Genomic DNA, 14814 nt, shown 5'->3' on the forward strand with positions numbered 1-14814 from the left:
TGGAGGATAGCAAATGTTGTTCCCTTATTCAAGAAGGGGATTAGAGTCAACCCTGGTAATTATAGACCAGTGAGCCTTATTTTGGTTGTGGATAAAGTGTTGGAAAAGATTATAAAAGATAGGATTTATAATCGTCTAGAAAGGAATAATTTGATTAGTGATAGTTAGCACATTTTTGTAAAGGGTAGGTTGTGCCTCACAAACCTAATTGAGTTCTTTAAGAAGGTGACCAAACAGGTGGATGAAGGTAAAACGGTTGATGCGGTGTAAGTGGATTTCAGTAAGGCGTTCGATAAAGTTCCCCACAGTAGGTTATTGCAGAAAATATGGAGGCATGAGAGTGAGGGTGATTTAGCGGTTTGGATCAGAAATTAGCTAGCTGAAAGAAGACAAAAGTAGATGTTTGATGGGAAACGTTCATCCTGGAGTCAGTTACTAGTGGTGTACTGCAGTGATCGGTTTTGGGGCCACTGCTGTTTGTCATTTTTGTAAATGACTTGGATGAGGGCATAGAAGGATGGATTAGTAAATTTGTGGATGACAGTAACGTCGGTGGAGTTATGGACAGTGCAGAAGGATGTTGCAGACTACAGAAGAACATAGATAAGCTGCAGAGCTGGGCTGAGAGGTGACAAATCGAGTTTGATGCGAAAAAGTGTGAGGTGTTTCAATGTATCAGGAATACAGAATACTGGGCTAATGGTAAGGTTCTTGGTAGTGTGGATGAGCAGAGAGATCTCTGTGTCCATGTACATAAATCCCTGAAAGTTGCCACCAGGTTAATGGAACTGTTAAGAAGGCATACGGTGTGTTGGGTTTTATTGGTAGAGGGATTAAGTTTTGGAGCCATGAGGTCATGTTGCAGCTGTACAAAACTCTGGTGCGGCTGCACTTGGAATATTGTGTACAGTCCTGGTCACTGCATTATAGGAAGGATGTGGAAGCTTTGGAAATACTTTAGAGGAGATTTACCAGGATGTTGCCTTGTATAGAAGGAAGGTCTTACGAGGAAAGGTTGAGGGACTTGAGGCTGTTTTTGTTTGAGAGAAGAAGATTGAGAGGTGACTGAATAGAAACATATAAGATAAGAGGGTTAGATAGGGTGGACAGGGAGTGCCCTTTTCCTCGGATGTGATAGCTAGCACCTGGGGACGTAGCTTTAAATTGAGGGCTGATAGATATAGGACAGATGTCAGAGGTAGTTTCTTTATTCAGAGTAGTAGGGGCGTGGAAAGCACTGCCTGCAACAGGAATAGACTCGCCAACTTTAAGGGTATTTAAATGGCCATTGGATAGACATTTGGATGATGATGGAATTGTGTAGGATAGATGGGCTTAAGATTGGTTCCACAGTTTGCCACAATATTGATGGCCGAAGAGCCTATACTGCACTGTAACGTTCTATGTTGTAAGGGGATATCTTAGCCTTGAATATACTTTCCAACCCAGCCTTGACAGCCTTCTGTGGTAAAGAATTCCACAGATTGAATACCCTTCAAGGAGAAATTCCACCTCATTTCTGTCTTAAGCGTGTGACCCCCAACTTTGATGATCTGGTAGAACATATAGGAACAATCCCCTCCTTCAAGTGGGAGAGTTCAGAACAGATCACGAGTCATACAACACAGAAAAGCCCCATAGTTCCATCAAGTTTGAGCAGACATCTTTACAATAATGTCATTTTCCAGCACTTGACCTACAGCTCTGAATGCTGTGAATGTTTCAAATGCTCATCTGCATAATTGTTCAAGTTTGAGAGGTTTCCTGTTTATGCTGCACTCCTAGGAAGTGCATTCCAGATTTCCACCACCACACCACCTCAAAATCTCCTTTTATCCTCCTACCCTTCACTTTAAAATTATGCCTCCTCATGGTTGACCCTTCAACCAAGGGAAACAGCTGCTTTCTATTCACTGTATCCATGCCCCTCATTATCACATACCACTCACTCCAGCACCATCTCAGTCTTCTTTGTTCTAAAGAAAATAACTTGAGACTTTACAGCCTCTCTGATAGTTAAAATACTACAATGTGGAAAAAAAAATCTGAACTTAAACTCAGACCTTTCAAGAGTGTTGCCACAAAGAATTTCTTTACAGGTTAGTTGAAAAGATTATGAAAGTTTTGTGTGCTGAAAATTTCAAAACTGATTTTTGTTAGACAAGACTGTTAGTGTTATGAAACCGGAGCAGATATATTGAGTTATGGTACAGATTAACCATGAACTAACCAAATAACTTATTCCCATTCCTATTTTCATTTCTGCCTCTGTCAGGGAAAAGAATCTGCACCATTCCCAGCTGTTGGCAATGTGTTACTGTGTTTTGAAGTTAGAAATTAGCATCCTTTCTTGCGGCAGATGTTCTTCCTCCTTGCTGTATGAGTCCACAGTGTGCCTGAGAGTCTACTCATGTCTTGCAGCATTTTACTGTAATGGCCAAGCATTTTCTCCCCCTTAAATCAGCTGAGCATGTAAAAGGTTGGCGGAGGCTTGCTGTTAATTGCTGCACTCATGCTGCTGGGACAGTTCTATGTAATTGCTTCCAGTAAATAGGCTGCTGTGAGGATGCTGTGAGACAATCTGGTTAGTTTTATAGTGAACTTTGGATCTGAATGAAAGGCTGACACTTTACTGACAGGGACTCTATCCTCGCTGTGGGATTTTGGCTTGTTCCCAGACTCCATTCTTGGCTCTCTGACCTAATTTATGCACCATGCAGACAAATGAAGTACTTATCTTGTCGCATCTTTAGTACCAGCGCTTCAGATATTCAACACATCATTTTCCTTAGAAGATATGATCTAGCCTCTTCTTTCTATTGTGACACTGCCCTTGTATTAAAGACATTTGTGGCCAGGATTATTGTGTGTAGTCTATTTAGCCTGTCACATTTGGTTGAAATTTGTAGGTACACGTACAAAGATCCTTGTTAAAAGATCTTTCTGAATTTTGATGTTAGCAGGGTGTAGGATATTTATGGTGAACCAAGCAAGAAGAAATCAAAAGAAATCTTATATTTCAAGACCACTGGATGACCCATGTCATTTAAGAAGCATTTAATTAATTTAAAAATATAGTTTCTGTTGTTATGTAGGCAATGCGATTGCCAATTTCTACAAAACAAGCTCCTATAATCAATAATATGATGAATAGATAATTTGGTTTTGTGATGTTAATTGAGGCATAAATATTAGTGATCATGTTGGGGATAACTCCCTGGTTCTACCTCTTCAGTATAGTCAGGGAAAATCAGGCTTGATTAATTTAGTTGAGTTCTTGGAAGGAGTAATGGAGAGTATGAATGAGGCTATACAGTCGATGCATCTGGATGTTAAAAGAATTTTGAGACCGTACAGTGCAGCAGAGCTTATAATCAAAAATGGAATCCTACAAAATGGGCCGTGGTAGCATTTACTTTTTTTTAAAAAAAAGTCTAAGGTATAGAAAGCAAAGTTGTGTAAATGATTGTTTTTCAAACTGGAGGCAAGTTTACAATGGAATTCTCCAAGTTTCAGTATAAGAACTACTGCAGCTTCTGACATACATTAGTGACATGGAATTATGAGTGCCTGGCCTAATTTAGAAGCCTCCAAATGGCACAAAACTTAAAAATATAGTCAACAGTGAGGAAGATAATAATTGACTTAAGGAGAAAATATAGACAGGGTAATGAAATGTGCATAATAACGACAGGTGAAATTTTGAAAATCAGAAGCAGGAATATTCACCTTGAACGAGCCCTGTGGTCTTACTGTATATAATTGCATTGCTCTGAATTCCTTAAAATATTGGTTAACAAAAATGTATTTATTGGAGATCAGTTGTTAGTTTTAAACCTAGTGCTAATTGCTGTTCAAGTACAAGAATTCCAAACTACTTCTAACTCCAATGTAGAATAGTGGTTATTAATTTATCTTCTGAGAGAAGAATCACTTAGTTTTAGCCTATGCTGTTTAGTCTTAGACTCCACAGCCATTTCTTATGAAATACCATTTGGAAATCTTTGAAAATATTATCTGGAAGCATACCCATACTTCACTTCAGTCACTGCTCCAAAAATGTTCAATCAGGTTTATCAGGTGTGACCAACCTGTTACAAACTATTCTCTCTCTTTGATCAGCTTAAAGTTTCACAGGTGCTTACATGCCCTTTCCTTATTTTTCCAATATTTTCTTAATGCCAGATATTGGGCTAACAGTTGTGTAATTTTCTGCTTTTCCTCTTTTTTTTTAATATAGCGGGGTGATGGATATATATTTCCATTCTAAAGGAATGGTTTCAAATTAAACAAAGTTTCCAAATTTAGCGAGAGGACGTTGTTAATGCTATTTCATACTTTCTTTAAAATACTGGGATGAGAACCATCCAGTTTTCAGGTTTAGTCCCTTTTCAGTGCCATTCCTTTCTACATTACTATTACTTTCTTTCTGTTAGTTTTGTTGAGTCTTTCTGTTATCATCAAATAAGATAAAGGGATGCCTGAAATCTAGAAGGACGAAGAAACTGGTGAAGAATATACTAATTAAGGGTTACAAAAGCAGAAGTTGCTCGAAAAACTTAATGGTTCTGGGAACATCTGGAGAGAAAGTAGAGTTAACATTTCAGGTCCAGTGGCCCTTCTTCAGAATGGTTATTAGACCAAAATTATTTCTGAGTGCCAGCATCTGCAGTTCTTAGTTTTTTAAAATTTAATTAAGGGTTAATTGGGTGTGATTTGGTTGTATAAATGTGAAGAGCCAGTAAGCATTGGATTGACAGTATTAAGCCGTATGGTGAACTGAAATAAAGCTCGTACTAAAAGTGTGGCCTTGGATTCCGTTGTTTTCTGCGATGTAAGTCCTGTCTCTGATGTAATGTTCGTTTCTCTAGGATTTCTGGCATGCTGATCTGCTCCTCAATTGTATTTACTAATACCAAGTAATTATTAAAAATATCTGGGCATTTTATTACTTTCTTTGACAGTGTCACCACTATTATTTTTGTAGAAATCTGCATTCTTCCTGATCATCTTTTTTCCTAATAGAATTGTAAATATTTTTGTTGGTTTTGAAGTCTGACATGCTTTCTTCCTGCTCTCTCTCTTTGTAGCTTTTACCATCTGGTGAGGATGTAGAAAAGAGTTACTGTAGTGGTTGAGACTAGAGTAGAAGCATTAACATTAAGTGGATAGATTGGAGAAGTGGCACAGTGGTTAGCACTGCTGCCTCACAGTGCCAGAGACCTGGGTTCAATTCCCACCTCAGGCGACTGTCTGTGTGGGGTTTGCACATTCTTCCCGTGTCTGCTCTGGTTTCTTCCTACAGTCCAAAAATGTGCAGGTTCGGTGAATTGGCCATGCTAAATTGCCCATAGTGTTAGGCAAAGGGGTTGCGCTTCGGCGGGTTGGTGTGGACTTGTTGGGCCGAAGGGCCTGTTTCCACACTGTAAGTAATCTAATCTAATATAAAGCTGGGATTGCTATTCTTAGAGCAAAGATTCAGATGAAATTTGAGCTCCATTAGGTGATCAAAGTTTCATGGGGGGAGCACTTTGATAACAGTGACCATAATTCTGTAAATTTTCAGATAATTATGGATAAGGACAAGAGTGAACATTGGATGAAGGTGTGAAAATGTGGGAAGGCCAGCTATAACAAAATTAGGGAAAAATTGGAGCATGTGGTTTGGAAATGGCTGCTTGAGGGTAAATCCACACCAGTTGATTTGAGTGCAGGACAGTCATGTTCCTCTGAAAATTAAGGACAGGAATGGCAGGATTCAGATGACAGGGGAAATTATTAGTTTAATCAAAATACCTAAGGTCTAGGCAACTAAAAGCAGACAAAATTCTTGGATACACAGAAAGTAGGAAGGAGCTCAAACAGGGACTTAAAAGGGCTAAAAGAAGCCTTGAAATATCCTTGGCTGGCAGGGTTAAGGCGAACCAAAGCATTTTAATTATATGTTAGGAGCAAGAGAATAGTGAAAGAAAGAAAGAATGGACCCACTCAAGGATAGGGTAAGGGAGGTTATGTGTGGAGCAAGAGGAAATGGTGGTATCCTTAATGACTACTTTACGTCGGTATTCACCAAAGAGTGGGATTTGATGTTGAGGTTAGGGAAGGGAGTGTGAATATTCTCAGGCAGGTCAACATAATAAAGGAGGTGTTATTGGATGTCTTGAAATGCATAAAGATAGAAAAGACTCCAAATGGGATCCATCCCTGGAGACTGTGGGAAACAATGGAGGAAATAGCTGGGATCTTAACAGATACCTTTGCATCCTCTTTGGCCTCGTGAGGTTCCAGAGGACTGAAGAACAGTCAATGCTGTTCTTTTTTTTAAGAAGGGAGACAAACATAATTCAGGTAGTGAGCTTAACATCAGTGGTGGGCAAGCAGTTGGAGGAGATAATGAGACACAGGACTTATTCACATTTGTGAGTTAATGTACTTGTTTGTAATAGGCAACCTGGATTTGTGTAGGGAAGGTCATCTCTCACCAACTCAGTTGAGTTTTGTTAAAGGGGAGGGGGGTGCACCTGAAAGAAGTCTTCCAAATTATGAGAGGCATGGATAGGTTGGATAGTCAGAGGCTATTCCCAGGGTATAAAGGTCAGCTGCAGGGGGTTCAAGGTGAGAGGGGGAAAGATTAGCAGGGAAGTGTGAGAAAATGTTTCATATTCTGGGTGGAAGGTGTCTGGAACACACTGCCAACAGAGGTGGTGGAAGCAGGTATGTTAAATACGTTTAGGGCGTATCTTGATAGGCAGATGAACAAAGAGCGAAGAGCAGGATAGAAACTGCTTATTGGCAGTAAGTATTATTGTATTGTGTCGCCAAGGTCTTACCAGACCATAGGGCTGCGCTGTCATTACAGAGAGGTTACTGGTGGTGATTTAACCTGAGGGTCAGGCGAGGGAAGAGAGGTTGAGAAGAAGAGTCCTTTGTGGTAACCTCAAACCGATGATGGGAATTGAACCCATTCTGTTGGTATCTCACTGCTCTGCTTTGCATTCCTGATGAAGGGATTATGCCCAAAACATCGATTCTCCTGCTCCTTGGATGCTGCCTGACCTGCTGTGCTTCCAGCATCTGCAGCCTTCATTTTCTCTAAACCAACAATCCAGCCAACTGAGCTAAACTGATTTCTGGGCAATAAGTAGCAGATCTAAATAAGAATTGGGAATCACTGCACGCTTGGTGGGCCGAAGAGCCTGTTCCGTGCTGTATTGTTCTTTGAGATTTGATATGGGTGTTTAAAATCATGAAGGTTTTACATTGAGTAAACACAAAACCATTTTCAGTGATTCAAGAGTTGATAACTTGAGGCACAGATTTAATGTGATTGACAAAAGAGCCAGAGATGATCTGAGAGCTATTTTACACAACTTCTTGACAGATTTTGGAAAATGTTTTCAAATAAGATACTATAAGATATCAAGTACTGATCTAGTAATATTTTCTGGAAGAAAATTGAATTCATACTTGAAGAAGAAAATAATGCCAGGTTAAGGGAAATGCTCAAGTGAATGGGATTAATCTGTCTGAAGAGCCAGCATAGACGTAGTCTTAAAACCTGTCACCTATTCTGTATTGTCCTCTAGATTCTACAAATACCCATTATACAGTGATACAGATATAAAGTCATACAGCTCAAAAATGGGCCTTTGGTGCAACTGGTCCATGCCAACCAAGTTTACTAAACTGAACTAGTCCGATTTGTCAGCATTTAGGCCATATCCCTCTAAATCTTTCCTATCCCTGTACCTGTCAGAATGTCTGCTGAATGTTGTAATGTATCTGCCTCTATCACTTCCTCTGACAGCTCGTTCCTTAGAGCACCATTCTGCATAGAAAAAGTTATCCCTCAGGTTCCTTTTAAATCGTTCCCCTCTCACCTTAAACCTATGCCCTGTAGTTTTGGATTCCCCTGCGTTAGGGAAAAGAACTTGGTTATTCACCTTATCTATGCCCTTCATTTTAGAAACCCCTAAAAGGTCATTCCTGAACCACCTCCGCTTCAGAAAAAAAAGTCTCAGCCTATCTAGCCTCTCCCTATCAACCTTCCAGCCTCAATAACATCCTTGTAAATCATTTTTGCACCCTTTTCAGTTTAATAACATCCTTCCTATGGCAGAGTGACTACAATTGTATACAGTACTCCAAATATAGCCTTACCAATGTCTTGGTCAGCTGTAACACAATGTCCCAGTTCCTGTACTCAGTGGTCAGATTGATAAAGGCAAGTGTGCAAAATGACTGTTTATAGAATCTCAACAGAATGGAAGAATCTGCATTGACCCTCCGAATACTAGGGGGCATAGGTTTAAAGTGAGAGGGAAAAAGTTAAAAGGAGATTGCAAGGGAAATTTTGTTTTTAAACAGAAAGTGGTAGGTATCTGGAACGTACTACTTGGAGTGGTGGTAGAGGCAGATATGATAATCAAGTTTAACAGGCATTTAGGCAGGCGTGACCAGATATAGAATAAAGGGATATAAGCCATGTGCAGACAGGTAGAATTAGTTTAGAACAGCATCGTGGTCGGAACAGACACAGTGGACTGACAGGGCCTGTTCTTGTGTTGTATTGTTCTATGTTCTGAGCTCTAGAGGAGTTTAGAATGTGCAAGAGGGAATTTAAAGGGAACTTAGGAGAGCTAATTCAGGGTAGTGACAGGAAAAGTAAAGGAAAATCCTAAACATTAAAGTCAAAGATCTGTGGATGTTGGATGTCAGAAACAAAAACAAAAATTGCTGGAAAATCGCTGCAGGTCTGGCAGCATCTGTGGAGAGAAAGCAGAGTTAACGTTTCCGGTCCAGTGACCCTACTTCAGCGTGGAAAGAAAATCTTAAATTGTTTTACAGGTCCTTTACATTATAGGTAAAAATATAATAAGGAAAACTGTAGGGCCCATTAGAACCACAATTTGTGCCTTGTTCAAGAGGATATAAGTAGGGTTCTGATTGAATACTTTGGATAAGTGTTCAGTTGTTTGAGGGATAATATAGGTGTAGAAATCGGGGAGAAGTTCTGTGATACAATGAAGGAAATTAGCATAGAAAACAAGGAGATTGAGTGTTTTAGTGGTTTAAAAGTAGATGATTTCCAGGGCCACATGAAATATATCCTAGGTTGTTGAGTAAGGCAAGGGAGGAAATAGCAGAGGTACTTGCTAAAGTTTTACAGTTCCTCTCTGACCACAGGAGAGGTGCTGTAGAATTGGAGGAAAGTCAATGTGGTTCCGCTTTTCAAGAAGGGAGCAAAGGACAAACCAGGAAACTACAGGCCAGTCAGTCTGACCTCTGTGCTGAAGACACCATTGGTATCAATTCTGAGGATCAGAAGTAATCTTTATTTACAGAGGTGGGGATTAATCAAGAGTAGTCAGTATGATTTTTGTTAAGGGAAGGCTATATCTGACCAACTTGATTGAATTTTTTGAAGTAGTGACTTGGTGTGTGGATGAGGTCAATGCATTCGATGTTGTTAGTTTGGACTTCAGCAAAGCGTTTTAGAAGGTCACGCAAGGGAGACTGATATCAAAGACACCGTGAGATCCAAAAGAATTTGGCAAATTGGATCCACAAATGGCCAAGTGGCAAGAAGCGAAGGACAATGGTTGAGAGTGTTTTTCTGACTGGAGACCTGTGTCCAGTGGGGTCCCACCGGGATCAGTATTGGGGCTCTGGCTGTTTGTAATTTATTTAAGTGATTTGGGCTTGAAGGTAGGAGGGTTAATCAGTAAGTTCGCAGGCAATACAAAGTTTGGACAGGTGCTAAATAGTAAGACTGATAGCCTTTGACCACAAATGGAAATAGACAGGCTGGTCAGATGGGCTGATCAGTGGCGAATGAAATTCAGTTCAGTTAAATTTCAGGCGGTCCGTTTATGTTGTACAAACAAGGGCAGAGAATGCATGATGCACAATAGGATTCTGGAAAGCACTAAGGATCAGAGGGACTTAAGGTATCAGGACAGGTGGAGAAAGTGGTTAAGAAGGCACATGGTATATACATGCCTTTATTAATTGAAGAATGCAATTTAAAGGCAGGCAGGTTTTGCTGGAACTATATAAAATGTTGTTTAGGCCACAGCTAGGGGTACTGTATTCAGTTCTGAAATCACAGTATAGGAGGGATGTAATAGCACTGAAGAGGGTGCAGAGGAGATTTACAAAGTGTTGCCTGCTGTGTTTGTTATGAAAAGTGATTGATATTTTTGTTAGAGTAGAGGAGATTGAGAGAGTGCATTATAGTGAGGTTTGAAATTATGAGGGGCATAAAAAGGGTAGACAGAAAGGCCTTTATTCCTTGGTGGAGGAATCAATATCTGGTGGATGTAGATTTAAGGTAAGGGGGCAGAAGATTTAGAGGAAATGTGAGGAAAATCTTTTACACCCAGAGGGTGATGGGGTTCTGGAACTTGCAACCAGTAAAGTTGATTAAGACAGAAGCTCTCAAAACATTTAAGAAATATTTAGATGTGGTGTTGCAATGCCAAGACATACAAAGCAATAGGCCAAGTGCTGAAAAATGGGATAGTTAGGTGATTGTTTTTGATTGATGTTGAAGCAGTGGGCTGAAGGGCCTTTTTCTGTGCAGTAACAGATTAAAACTGGCCAAAGCAGTCATATTCACAACAAAAATAAGGCCAGTTGGGAATTTTGGGCTGCAAGTAGAATTTAAAAGAAAACTAAAGAATTTAGTCAAATTTATGACTTCAGAAAAGCATCTTAGTAAGTATAATATAAAGCTAATTGTGAAAATGAGCATGTTAGTAGCTGTACACAGTATACCAAGTATACAGTTGCTAACACTCAGAGAGTAGTAAGGGTATGGAATGCTTTGCCTGCAATGGTAGTAGATTCACCAACTTTAAGTACATTTGAGTCGTCATTGGACAAGCATATGGACGTACATGGAATAGTGTAGGTTAGATGGGCTTCAGATTGGTATGACAGGTCGGCGCAACATCGCAGGCCGAAGGGCCTGTACTGCGCTGTAATGTTCTATGTTCTGTGTAACACATGGATAACTTAGCATCTAATCTCTCATTTGCTGCTATCTGTCTGACTTGCTGAAATTTCAGCATGCCACTTCCTGCTGCTAAAACTTTGCTGTGAGGTGGCAAGCATGTGAAAGGTTGCAAGCAGGCAGCAAGAAAAAAAATGTGTGGACCATCTCTGTCCTAGGATTCTCAAGTAGACCATAGGAACCTTCTCGCCCCTGCCTAGACTGGGAATGGAAACAAGTGAAACAGCAATTTCTGACCCAGTATCCCAAGCAGTCTTTTGGGGACATTCATTTAAAGAGTTGGATATCTTCTATTACTTTTCTTTCATGACTCTCTTATGTGCATTCAAAGGAATTGAACCTTGAGCCATTTGTACAATGACTGTAGCTAGAGGAGGTCTTTACAAAACCTTCTGCTTTTTTTCACATTACTCTCAGCCTATCCATTCTTAGGGTGTGAGGATGGTGCTTCTGCTGTCTTTGTCTAAATTTCCTGAGAAGGTTGACTTGAATCATTTAAAATAACTTGCTATGGAATAGCTTACTAGGCTACTTCGGTGGGTCATCGAGTTCTTCTTCACAGTATGGGACTGGAGTCACACAAATTCCAAACAGGGCTAAAACATGTTGATGAATCAAATGGGCTTTCTTGACAACCCATTTCACACTACCAGCTTTTGACAATTTTTAAGTTTTTCAGACTGAGTTCGAATTCTGCACTGTACTACTCCCACTTGATGATTGCTTGGGGTGGATGGCAATCTTGTGCTTTAGAAATTTTGTGTTTGAGTGGGGGAGAATCTTATCTGATTTCTTCTGTTGCCTGTTATCTTCTGGATAATTGTGACAAAGAAAATTTTCGTACCTGCAGGGTAGAAATCAACTGAGCAAGGGAATGTTACCAGAGCTGTTGGAGTTACTATGTAAGCGTAAGTTGTTCCTGGTAAAAGTGAAGGTTAACATTAATGCCGTGTTCCTCTCAATGTTGCAGGATGGCATTCACGAAAGGTCACTTTCCCAAACTGGCAGAATGTGCCCATTTCCACTATGAGAATGTTGACTTTGGCAGCATACAGGTGAGTGGCAGTTTATATACCTTATATACTAAAACATGGTTGCGCTAGTATACCTCACCATGGTTATGCAACAATATTATAAAACAACATTCTGTCAGAAAGTTGTAGTATTATATCGCACTGTATTGTGACCATTGTGATGCTGTTTATAATAGCAATTCTGTGACATTTCAGATTCCATACTTTATTCTGTAATCAACTTGTGTCTCACCATAAACGATCAGAGACGATCTTGACAGAACCAAGTGCTAGCCAAATACCATCATTCCCTTATGCTATGAAGTGAATAACTGCCAATTGATATAGAACTTTTGGAAAAATTTTCTGCTGTGGATCCATTGGAATTGGATTATAGTTACTATAATCTGAGTTTGTTTTGCAGCTGAGAGAGAGAGTAAACATGAATTTGGCTTGTCTCGGCAAGGTAAAAATGTAGTACCAAAAGTTGCAACGATAGTGTGCAAACACTTTGTCCCATTCAGCTGCTATCTTTTGGGGAGTCCTGATACCCATGGTTGAAATGACCATGCTGTCTTTTTGCACCAATAATCTTCTTGAAATGTAATCATAAGAAATAGGAGCAGGAGTAGGCAGTTTGGCCCCTTGAACTTGCACCACCATTCAATAGGATCATAGCTGGTTTGACATTCGTCATATCCATTTTCCTGCATTTCCTTTGTACCCCTTGATTCCCCTACTGATCAAGAATCTATCTATCTCAACCTTTATTATTAACGAGGACTCTGCCCCACAGCAATCTGTGGCAAGAAGTTCCAAATCTCTTGAGAGAAGAAATTCTTGCTCATCTCAACCTTAAATGGTGCTCCTTTATTCTAGCACTATGCCCTCTTGTCCTAGACACTCAGATGAGGGGAACCATCCTCTCAGCATTTATGTTGCTAAACCCCCTACATGTTTAAATGAGATAACCTCTCATTCTTCTAAATGACAATGAGTAGAATCTTAATCTCTTGAGCCTTTGCTCATAAAATAATCCCTCTGTACCAGGGATCGTCCTAGTGAACCTTCTCTCGCTCCCTCCAATGAAATAATGTATTTTCTTAAATAATGGAATAAAAGCTGCTAGCAGTACTCCAGATGTGGGCTCATCAGCACCTTGTACAGTTGCAGTAAGACTTTCCAACTCTTATACTCCAACCCTCTTGAAATAAAAACCAACATTGCATGAGCCTACCTGATTATCTGCTGCACCTGTGTACTAGATTTCTGTGTTTTGCCCACAAGTATCCCCAAGTCCCTTTGTGTTGCAGTTTTCTGCAATTTTTCTCCCTATAAATAGTTCTGTGGTCATGTTCTCCCTTCGGAAATGAATGACTTCACATTTTTCCCACATAATGTGATATCAAGAGTCTAGGGACAGTATGTCCCTGTTAGGGTAAAGGGAAAAGCTGGCACGTTTAGGGAGCCCTGGTCAGGAAAAAGAAGTAGACATACATTTGGGTTTAAGCTATCAAGCTCAAATGAATCCCAAGATGACTATAAACAGTGTAGGAGCACCCTTAAGAGGGAAATCAGAAGAGCAAAAAGAGGGAATGAGATGGACCTGACAGATATGCTAAAGATAAACCCAAGAGATTCTAAAGATAATCCCAGAGGTTCTATAGCTATATTAAGAATAAAAGGGTGGTTAGGGAGAGAATAGATCCCCTTAAAGGTCAGCATAGCCATCTATATGTAGAGCCACAGGAGGTGGGGGAGAATTTAAAGAATATTTCTCCTCAGTGTTTACTGAGGTGAGAATCATGGATGCTAAGGAAATAAGGGAAACAAGTGGGACATTTTGGACTGCATACATAATGCCAGAGAGGTGTTTGCAGCCTTAAAGAACATTGAAGAAGATAAATCCCTTGGACATGATCAAGTCCATCTCTGACATTGTGGTAGGCGAGGGAAGAAATTGCAGAGGCCCTTTCAGAGATTTTTGCCTCATCTTTAGCCACTGGTGAAGTTCCAGAAGACTGGAGGATGGCTAGTGTTGTTTCATTGTTTAAGAAAGATAGCAAAGACAAATTAGGAAACTTCAGACCAGTGAACTTGACAACAGTGATAGGTAAGTTATTGGAGAGGATACTGAGGAACAGGATCAACCAACCTTTGAAGAATCAAGGTCTGACAAGGGGTACTCAGCATGGATTTATATCCAGGAAGTCATGTCTGACAAATCTTTGAGTTTTTCCAGGAGGAAACCAAGAAGATAAATGTGGGTAGGACAATGGCTGTTGTCTATCTGGACCTTAGTAAGGCCTTTGACAAGGTCCTGCAAGACTGGCTAGTCATGAAGGTTAGCTCGCGTGGGATCCTGGGAGAGCTAGCTAATTGGATTTAAAATTAGCTAAATGGTAGGAAGCAAAGTGTGATGGTTGAAGGCTGTTTCTCGAACTGGAGACCTGTGACTCGTGGTGTGCCACACTTGTCAGTGCTGGGACCTTTGTTATTTACATAAATGATCTGGATGTGAATGCACAAGGCTTGATTAGTAAGTTTGCAGATGATACAAAACTAGGAGGTATCATTGAAAGTGAGGAAGGTTGTCAAAAATTACAGAGGGAAATGATCAGATGGAGAAGTGGGCTGAGGATTGGCAAATACAATTCTGTACAGATAAGTGAGAGGTATTGTATTTTGGAAGGTCAAACCAAGTTAGGACTTATGCAGCAGATGGTAAGGTCCTGAGAAGTGTTGTGGAACAGAAGGACCTAGGAATACAAGTACATAGTTCTT

General features: G+C 40.1%; 1 protein-coding gene across 5 annotated transcripts in view; it reads left to right on the plus strand.

Annotated features, from left to right (window-relative positions):
• Positions 1 to 14814, plus strand: part of arhgap32b (Rho GTPase activating protein 32b) — a 574866-nt gene that overhangs the window by 300688 nt on the left and 259364 nt on the right. For all 5 annotated transcript variants that reach the window (XM_060846659.1, XM_060846660.1, XM_060846663.1 and 2 more), the window contains one exon: positions 11988 to 12072. In XM_060846659.1, the coding sequence (XP_060702642.1) occupies positions 11988 to 12072 (85 nt within the window). The remainder of the gene's footprint in view (positions 1 to 11987; positions 12073 to 14814) is intronic.

Source organism: Hemiscyllium ocellatum, chromosome 29 (genome assembly GCF_020745735.1).
Source record: "Hemiscyllium ocellatum isolate sHemOce1 chromosome 29, sHemOce1.pat.X.cur, whole genome shotgun sequence".
NCBI lineage: Eukaryota > Metazoa > Chordata > Chondrichthyes > Orectolobiformes > Hemiscylliidae > Hemiscyllium > Hemiscyllium ocellatum.